The 10,649-nt window shown below is 38.4% G+C and overlaps 1 protein-coding gene across 1 annotated transcript in view; it reads left to right on the top strand.

Annotated features, from left to right (window-relative positions):
- The window catches only part of SLC9A9 (solute carrier family 9, subfamily A (NHE9, cation proton antiporter 9), member 9), a 1,149,796-nt gene that overhangs the window by 680,437 nt on the left and 458,710 nt on the right, over positions 1-10,649 (top strand). The window contains exon 10 of the mRNA XM_006869862.1: positions 9,769-9,882. Within this exon, the coding sequence (XP_006869924.1) occupies positions 9,769-9,882 (114 nt within the window). The remainder of the gene's footprint in view (positions 1-9,768; positions 9,883-10,649) is intronic.

The following is a 10,649-nucleotide window of genomic DNA, read 5'->3' as shown; positions in this document are numbered from 1 at the left end:
CGGGCCGTTTGGGCCTCAGGCGGGTGGGTTGAGCCTAAGGTGGGCAGTTTGAGCCTCTGGGGGCTTGGACATCAGCAACCACGCTGCAGGAGGGTTGGGCCTCGGGCAGGTGGTTTGGGTCTCGGGGAGCCTGTGGCTCAGGGACCAGGCTGAGGGTGGGTTGGGCCTCAGGGCCCCTGGTCCTCGGCAACCAGGCTATGCGGCGGGTTGGGCCTCTGGGGCCCTGGACCTCGGCAGCAACCGGGCTGTGGGCCACCTGGGCTGCATGGCGGGTAGGCGATTTGGGCCTTGGTTGGGCCTGGGTTGGGCCTGGGCCTTTGTGACCAGTCTGTCAGTATTTTTGTTTTTGTCATTGTTTTTATCTTGAACTGTGAACATACGATTTGTGTACTTTTATGATTGATTAAACATCAACAAAAATGTGCAGAAATAACCAGAAAACTTCTGAATAAGGAAAAGCAGGAGATAGTCTCATCCTATGAAATATTACAATATATTACAGATCTAGGATCTCTGGTGGCACAGTGGATAAGTGTGTGGCTCATAGCCAATAGGTCCACAGTTCAAACTCACCAGCTGTTCTTCAGGAGAAAGATGTGGCATTCTGCTTTTTAAAATACTACAGCCTTGGAAATCTTGTAGGGCATTCTATTCTGTCCTGTAAGGTGACTATGAGTTGAAATTAACTCAATGCAATTGGTACAGTGGATGACTACAGATCTACTTTTAATTAAAAACAGTGTGGCATCAGTACAGAAATAAATAATAAACAGAACAAATACTGGATCCCAAAATGTGTCTAAATTCAAAATGGAACTTTCATACATTGTATACATAAACTATTACTTACAAGTTTTTGTTAGAGACTAATTATTGCTGCAAATTTCAATAAGGTAAATGGTTAAACAAAATTGAAACCCTGATTTCAATTTCCAAAGAAAATTTCTCAAACAAATATTTAAAACCAGGCGTATCCATGTAAAATGTATTATAGCTCAAATACTCATCACATCTCAACAACCAACAGAAGAAAACCTGACATTTCTCATATATTTTTCTTCTCCCTTTAGGTTGAGGAATAGATTAAAATTGGGCAAGATGCAGGAGAATGGACATTTATATTATCTGGAAAAAGTAATAAAGTTGACTCCCCTTATCCTTTTAGCATAATCTATATAGAATTGACAAGCTGTTCTTGTTATTTTAAATATTGCAGAATTGTGAAGGAGTTTGTATCATTTTAAGTGACAGACACCTCATGTCAAATAAAAAATGATTCCTTTGTCTCTTTAATTAAAAAGTCCAAGGGTAGATTTTGCTATGAGAGGGGCTGGATAAAAAAGATTAAATAATACCATTGAGTGTGGCTTCTCTATCAGATTGCCACTTCCTCTGTAATTGCAAAATGGTTGCCGGAAACTCCCTAACCTGAATCCTCCTGACTCCTCATATAATAAAAAAGATGAGGCACTTTGTTTCAGTATTCCCTACAAAAGCCTTATTGAATTTCTTTGGCTCTGAATGTGCCACACCCTATTCTGAACCAAACACTCAGAGAAATTCACTGATTTGAGTGGTTTTATCCATAGGGTTATGAATCAGGCTGTGAACCGCAAGGTCTGCAGTTCGAAACTACTAGCTGTTCCACGGGAGAAAGATGAGGCTTTCTGCTCCTGTAAAGATTTACAACCTCAGAAACCCAGTACATGGTCGCTATGAGTCAGAACCGACTCCATGGCACTTAACAACAACATCCTAAATCACATGTTCCACCTCTGAGATATTCTTATCTGGAATCTCTGATGAAAACCTGTGGGCCATGGGTGGGCCTACTGGCACTTTAAATACTGGTGTCATAACTTTCAGCGTCACAGCAACATGCAAAGCCACCGCAGTATGGCAAACTGACAGATAAGTGGTGGAGCTTCCAGATTAAGATTATCTGAAAAGAAGACCTGGCAATTTACTTCTGGAAAGTAAAAAGAAAAGCCAGTGAAAACCTTATGAACAGCAGTGGGACATTGTCTGATATAGTGCCAGGAGATGAGTCCCTCAGATTGGGTTGTTGTCGTTATTAAGTGCCATTGAGTCAGTTCTGACTCATAGTGAATGACCTTGTATAGGGTTTCAAAGGAGTGGCTGGTGAACTTCAACCATCAACTGTAAGGTTCAAATGAACTTGCAGTCCAGCACATTAACCCACAGCGCCAAACTGCTATTCAAAATATGACTCAAAATAGAGTTGGGAATAAAGCTTTTGAGACCTACATTTGCTGAAGCTATTGTTGTTAGATGCCATTGGATAGGTTCCAACTCATAACAACTCTTTATGAGGGCCTTAAAAGGGGTTTTTTGCTGACCCTTTATTTTGCCTAGCATAATGTCCTTTTCCAGGAACTGGTCCCTCCTGATAAGACGTCCAAAGAACATATGTCAGACAAGTCTTACCAATCTCACTTCTAAGGAACATTCGGTGTACTTCTTCCAAGACAGATTTGGTCATTCTTATGACGGAAATGGCATATTCATTATTCTTTTCCAACATCATAATTCAAATGCATTAATTCTTCTCCAGTCTTCCTTACTCATTGTCCAGATTTTATATGCATATGTTGTTGTTGTTGTTGTTGTTGTTGTTAGGTGCCATCCAGTCAGTTCCGATTCATAGCAACTATATGCACAACATAATGAAACACTATCTGGTTCTGCACCATCCTCAAAATTATTGTTACTCTTGAGCCGTTGCTACTGCCACTGTACAAATTCATCTCCTTGGAGATCTTCCACTTTTTCCTTGACCCTCCACTTAACCAAGCATAATGTTATTCTCCAGGTACTAGTCCCTCTTGATAATATGTCCAAAGCATGTGAGACAAAGTCTCCATCCTGACTTCTAAGGAGCATTCTGGCTGTACTTCTTCCAACACAGATGTATTTCTTCTTCTAACTGTTCATGGTACTTTTTTTTTTTTTTAATGTTTTATTGTGAATTATATGATAGTTTACATGGGGGAACTTCAGTTTTACATTCATTCCATCATATATCATCTCACTGCCATGGTTCCAATTCCCTCCATGCATCATCAACCACCCAAAGGGTATATTCCAGAAATCTGCCCCCTACACTTCCCCCTCCTCCTCCCAGTTTCCGGGCCACAGTCCTTTTCCCTCTCTGGGTCCAAAGTCCCCAGTCACTTAATCACTCCACGTCATCATCACTGTCTCCATCTCAGGCATCTCTGTTTCTCTGGGCAGGGTCCCGCCCTCGGCTCTTCTCCGTTGATGGTCCCAGAGGCCTCCGCTCCTATCCTGGAGAATTAATCACTCCCCTCCTTGTTACAAAACTTCTACCCCTGCATTTCCAACCCTTATAATCTGTCCTGATAAGCATTATTCACTACAGTATCATGAGTTACCCATCTGTATCTCCTTTCATCTGCTCCGCCCAGACAGATTGAATAGTGCCTACTGGAGCTTCTGCCTTCCGCCATGCTCCCTAGCACCAGGTTCCCTCTTGAAAGCTTGTAAGCCAGTCACTTCTTGCCTTTGTAGTCCCCCACTCCCAATTTGAGTATCCAATGTCCAAGCTGCCCTTCTCCATCCACTCTGTGTGTGGGGGTGTGTGAATGTTTCTTGCTGTGAGGATTTGTTCCCTCTTTTGAGTTGCTGCTCCATAGGTATAGGTCAAATTCATCAGACTGTATCAGCTCACTCTTTTTTCTTTCTTTCTTTCTTTTTCCCCTCTTCTTTCCTCTCCTGGTTGAGCGCCAATCATCCAGTCATCCGGTCCAGGTCATGTGGGTATCATCTGCAGGTGTGGGCGCTCCTGTGCATATGTCCTCTCTTCCCGTCAGCCAGTAGCTCCACTCTCCTCTTTGAGTCCTCCTTGGCCACGCCACTGACTCTGGGCCCAAGAGACCCTAGGCCTCTTCACACTGTTTGCCAACCAGGTCCCCAACTGGGTCCACACTGTTCATGGTACTTTTAATATTGTTTCCCAACACCATAATTCAAATGCATTAATTCTTCTATGGTCCTCCTTATTCGTTGTCCAACTTTCACAAGCATATGAGGTTGTTGAACATACCATGGCTTTGGTCAGGTGCACCCTACTCATAAAACTGACATCTTTGCTCTTGAGCATTTTAACAAGGTCTTCTGCAGCAGATTTACCGAATGCCATACGTTGTTTGATTTCTTGACTGTTGCTTCCATGAGTGTTGATAGTGGATTCAAGCAAAATTAAGTCTTGGACAACTTCAATTTTTTCTCCATCTATTGTGATGTTATTTATTGATCCAGTGGTGAGGATTTTTGTTTTCCTTACATTGAGGTGTAACCCATACTGAAGGCTGTGATCTTTGATCTTCATCAATAAGTATTTTAAATCCTCTTTGCTTTCAGCAATCATGGTTATATCATCAACATATCACAGGTTGCTAATGAGTCTTCCTCTAATCCTGACCTGATACCATGTTCTTCCTCATACAATCCTTCTTCTTTGATTATTTGCTCAGCATAGAGATTGAGTAAGTATGGTAAAAAATATAACCCTGGCGAACACCTTTCCTGGGTTTAAATCATTCAATGTCCCCTTATTCTGCCTCTTGGTCTATGTACATGTATATGAGGTGATTAAAAATGCCATGACTTGAGTCAGGTGCTCCTTAGTCCTCAAAAGTGACATATTTGCTCTTTAACACTCTAAAGAAGCCTTTTGTTGTAAATGTGCTGATGTAGCACTACTCAAAATGAGAAAGAACAGTTGCAAACATCCATTAATAATAAGAATATGTAATGTACAAACTATGAATCTAAGAAAATTGGAAGTTGTCAAAAAAGAAATGGAATGCTTGAAGATTGATATCCTAATCATTAGTGAGCTGAAATGGGCTGGTATTAGCCATTTTGAATCAGACAGTTATATGGTCTACTATGCCAAGAATAATAAATTGAAGAGGAGCAGTGTCACATTCATTAACAAAAAAAAAAAAAAAAATATTCTAAGATATCCTGAAGTACAAACTGTCAGTGATAGAATAATATCCATAGGCCTACAAGGAGGCCTACAATAAGCCATGTTAGTGCTTTTGGATAAACACTTGACTGTTAGCTGCCAGTTAACAAGCCCACTAGCTGCTCTTAGGGAGAAAGATGAGATTTTCTGTTCCTGTAAGGATTTGGTAGTGGTGGTGGTGATGTGCTGCAGAGTCTGTTCCGACTCATAGCGACCCTGTACAGTGTTTCTGAGGCTGTAAATCTTTACAGAGGCAGAAGGCCTCTCCTTCTCCTGCAGAACAGCTGGTAGTTTTGAACTGCTGACCTTGAGGTTAGCAGCCCAATTCATAACCACTACACTACCACGTTAAAAATCCTATGCAGAGTCACTATAAGTCTGAATAGACTTGTATGGGTTTATAATGAAGAACAGTTAATAAACTATTATCCAACCACTGATGCCAAATATGAAAAAATTGAAGATTTTTAACAACTTCTGAAATCTGAAATTGATCAAGCATGCCATCAAGATGTGTTAATAAATAGTGAGCATTGGAATGCAAAAGCTGGAAACAAAAAGGAGAGTTCAGTAGTTGAAAAATATGACTTTGGTGATAAAAAAAATGGCATGAGAGATTGTATGATAGAATTTTGCAAGACAAATGACTTATTTATAAGAAATACCTTTTTTTCAATAACATAAACAGTGGCTATACATGTGGACATCACTGGATGAAATACACGGGAAACCATTCGACTACATCTGTGGAGAGAGAGATGATGGAAAAGCTCAAAATCATTATTCAGAAGAAGTCAAAGAACCAACTATAGAACAGACTATCAATTGCTTTTACACAAGTTCAAATTACAGCTGAAGTAAATAAAAACAAGTCCACAATAGCCAAAATACAACTTTGAGTATATATCACTTGTATTTAGAGACCATTTTAAAAATAAGTTTGATGCCTTTAATACTAATATCTATGCAAGACAAGTTATGGAATGGCATCGAAAACATTATACATGAAGAAACCAAAAAGATATTAAAGAGCATAAAGAAAGAAAAGACTAAAAGGAATGTCAGAAGAAACCCTGAAACTTACTTTTGAATGCAGTACAGCTAAAGTGAACTTAAATGATGAAGTTAAATTGATGAACAGAAGATTTCAAAGGGCAGCTCCAGAAAACAAAGTAAAGTATGATAATGAAATGTGCAAATACGTAGATTTAGAAAATCAAAAGGGAAGAAGGTGCTTGGCCTTACTCAAGCTGAAAGAACTGAAGAAACAATTCATGCCTCAAGTTACAACAGTGAAGGATTTTATGGACAAAATATTGAAAAAGGCAGGAAGCATCAAAAGTAAATGTAAGGAATACAAAGAGTCACTGTACCAAATCACTTGGTAGGCAGAAAGGATCAGGAAAGAAGGAGGAATGGATATGGGAAACACATGGAGGAACTGTGATTAATGATGTTACATTGTAGGACTGCAATCAATGACATGAAATAAAATTTTATTAACTATTGAATGAAAAACTGATCTGTTCTATAAACCTTCACCCAAATCACAATAAAAAGTTTTTGTGGTTTTGTTGTTATTTTTTTAAATGGAAGTAATATACATGTTACTGTACTAAAAAGAATTGGTCATCATTCAAAAATGTAAGGATCTAGCATGTGATTGAGAACTGATGGTACTGAAGGAAGAACCACAAACTGCATTGAAGACATTGGCATAAAATCAGGTTCCAGAAACTGAGTATCAACTGAGATGTTCCAACCAGTGGATGAAATACTGTAAGTGTCCACTTGTCTATGCCAAGAAGTTTGAAAGACAGCTAGTTGGCCAATTGACTGAAAGAGATCACTACATAATTATGCCCATTTCAAAGACAGGTGATCTAACAGAATGAGGAAATTATAAAAAAAAAAAAAAATCATTAATATCACACACAAGTAAAATGTCGCTAAGATCATTTTTAAATGGCTGTAGCAGTACATGGACAGGGAACTGCTTAAAATTCAAGTCAGATTCAGAAGAGGACATGGAATGAAGGATATTACTTGATGTCAGATAGTTTTTAGGTAGAAGCATAGAATAACAGAAAGATGTTTATCTGTGTTTTATTGACTATGCGTATTCAGCTGTGTGAATTATAACAAATTATGGATAACTTTTGAAAGAATGAGAATTCCAGAACACTTAATTATGCTCATTCAGAACTAACACATAGACCAAGAAGCAGTAGTTCCAATTGAACAAGGGGATACTGTGTGGTTTAAAATCAGATAGGTATGTGCCGTTTGTATCATTCCACCATTCTTATTCAATCTGTATGCTGAGCAAATAATCGGAAAAACTGGTCTATAGGAAGAAGAACGAGGCATCAGCAGTAGAAGATATACTGACAGCTTGCAATACACAGATGGCACAACCTTCCTTGAAGAAAGTAAAAAGGACTTGAAGCACTTACTAATAAAGATCAAAGACTACAGTCTTCATGATGAATTATGCCTCAATATAAAGAAAGCAAAAATCCTCGCAGCTAGTCCAATAGATAACATCACAATAAATGGGGATGAGATTAATGTTATTAAGGAATTATTTTTACTTGGATCCACAACAAAACACTCATGGAAGCTGAAGTCAAGAAGTTAAATGATGTATTGCATTGGACAAATCTGCTGCAAAAGACCTCTTTCCTGTGCTAAAAAGCAAAGACACCATCTTGAGGATTAAGATGCACCTATCCCATACCATGGTGTTTTCAATTTCCTCATAGGCATGTGAAAGCTGAACAATAAATAAGGAAGACCAAAAGAAATTGATGCCTTTGAATTATGGAATTGGTGAGTAACGGTGAATATACCATGGATTTCCAGAACAGACAAATCTGTCTTGGTAGTTTCATAGCCTGAATGCTCTTTAGAAGTGAGGATGAGGAGACTATATCAGGAAGCACCAGTCCCTGGAAAAGGACATCATGCTTGGTAAAGTAGAGGGTCACTGGTAAAGAGGAAGACCCTCAACAAGCTGTATTCACACAGTGGCTACAATAATAGGATCAAACATAGCAACAATAGTGAGGATGGCATAAAACTGGACAGTGTTTCATTATGTTTTACATAAGGTCACTATAAGTCAAAATTCACTCAATAACATCTAACAACAACTTCTGAGGTACAGAGAATTCAACCTGTGGGCTGAAAGTGGGGAAGAAAGCGGGTCCCTAGAGGGAAATTGGTGTGTGGCCACTAAGTAGAGGGTAAATAGATTCCAGTTGACCTACATATCCACTCTTGGGTAAAGCATACTTGGGGTGAGGACAGGAGAAATGAAGTAAGACTTATCATTTGTTTCTTTAATGGTACAACTAGAGCACCAAATCTCACTTTTTGAAAAAGCAAAGATACAATGAGGCAGAAAAGTGCTCCCTATCCCTTCTGTCCCCCCACCCCCACCCCACCTCCCCACTATTCATACTTCCTTTATTCATTTGGGTGGCAGTGTTTGTTTTGATGAGCTGGCCTAGAAAATAAAACAAGCTCTCAAGATAATTGATGATCACTGCCACTGCAGAAAGACCATCTATGTCTTTTTTAATCCTTTCTTTCTATTACTGTTTTAAATAATGTTTCTGACAAGATTCTGCTTCTCTTTCTGTCAACTGTCAGTGAACTGGTATTGGACATTATTTGTGGAGCTGTAAATACATTACATGAAAAAATAATGAGTCCTTAAAAAGTCAAGAGAACTGCCTCCAGAGACATTTACCTAACATGGAGATTTATGTAGGTCCAGGAATTAAGTTTCAGAAACTTCAAATGAAAAGTCTGGAATATAAAACAAAGTATTTTCCACATCTGCCTTTATTGTAGACTTTGAATGAATTCCCCTTGTACTTTTAATCTAGAAGATGGAGAATGTTTTTTATGTTCAACTTAAATTGTTCAGTTAATGGTCTAAGAATAACTCTTGGGATCATCCCTCAGCATAGCATATTATTACTCCGTTCTTCTGACTGAATTTGATGTATCTATTGTGTTCTTGCTGCATACACTGATCCCTGGGATTAATCATTTTCTTTTTACCAGCTAGAAATTGTACACATCTAATGGATATGCTAACATCAGTCAATATAATGAGTCTTGCTGTCTGGACTTTGAAATATACTGATTATTCAATGCTGAAATATAAGCTACATTCATCCTTGTTCCAAGTTTCCAAATTTTCCAAGTTTCTCCTTCCTGCCTGCCTCAAAAAGATAATTTAATTAAAGCCTTTTCTTCTTCTTCTTCTTTTTTTTTTTTTTCCATTTAGTTCTTCAGAGTCTAGGGACTTAAATGCATCTACTGGGTGATGTGTAAAAGTTAAGCAAGCTTTGCAATGTTTTATGATAGTACACCATAAGCAAATTACTTTGCTTCAGTTACTTTAACAGGGAATATTTTGTCATTTTAATAGGAGTTATTACATGAAGAATTACATTGGTTAATATTACCCCGGGGTATCTCTAGCAGCCTTGCAGTTGGAAAAAACAGGATGTTGACATGACTGTGGCATCTGTCACGAATGAAGAACCAGGGCTGAATCAGCTGACTGGACAGAAAAAGCAGGGCTTCTGTGTCCTCCAGAGGCTGAGCCCAAGGTTGCCGGGATGTCCTTCCCAGAGAAAGGAGGACCATTCAGTCATCCTAGTTAAAAGAAATTTAGTGGACTTAAATCTGAGTCATAATTAATGGATTTGTTTTTCTGTTTTTGTTTTCAGTTATTTGAATTTATGAACTTTTTGGCTGAGAACGTCATCTTCTGTTACATGGGCCTGGCGTTGTTCACGTTCCAGAACCACATCTTTAATGCTCTTTTCATACTTGGAGCCTTTGTATCCTTCGAAAGACAGTACATGGGGTGGTTAGGGAAGGAAAGACACTACTTATTTTTTCTGATTATTCTGTTAAATTGTTAAAGTAATTTCCTTAGGTTTACTACAAGTCTCAATTTCAAGGTAGCTAGATAGGTAACACTAAGAAATTGGAGCCTTTGTTAAAATGCTTATGGTTTCTGGAGAAAAAAAAAATTAAGAAAACACTGAGTGAAATAAAGAGGGGAAAAAAAGCAAAAAGAAATGATATTTTTCAAGTATTCAAAAGATGTTTAACTGAAATTATAAATCATTTATGTGAAAAAAATGTGTCGATCCATTCAACATAGAGAAATGGATTTAATATGCATTAGAGAATATCAGAAGACATTCCTGACAGGCAGGATTGTTGAGCTTTGGAAATGTTTTCATTGTAAGAGGGTCAAATCTTTTTATTCCAAGGAGGTCTTTTAAAATAGTGTAGAGACAATAAAGATTAAATCAAATTAGCATGATGAATGTGCTTTCAACATTATTATGCAATGTAAGTTTATTTCAATAAGATAGCACCTCTCCTGTGAGGAGCAGGGAAGATGAAATCTAGACCTCACTTCAAATGCAGACATTTATAGCTCCAAACTAGGCAGAAGGCATTTCTATTGGGAATGGATATCTGAAAGAATACTGAATCACTAGGGATGCCCCTAAGGACAGCCAGCAGCTATTGTCTTTCTTCTCACTTAGAAGATGGGCAGACAGCCCTCAACTCAGGGGTAGATAATCAGAAT

Source organism: Chrysochloris asiatica, unplaced genomic scaffold (genome assembly GCF_000296735.1).
Source record: "Chrysochloris asiatica unplaced genomic scaffold, ChrAsi1.0 scaffold00136, whole genome shotgun sequence".
NCBI lineage: Eukaryota > Metazoa > Chordata > Mammalia > Afrosoricida > Chrysochloridae > Chrysochloris > Chrysochloris asiatica.
Note: the sequence above shows the minus strand (reverse complement) of the source record. Positions and strands in the feature narration are given on the sequence as shown.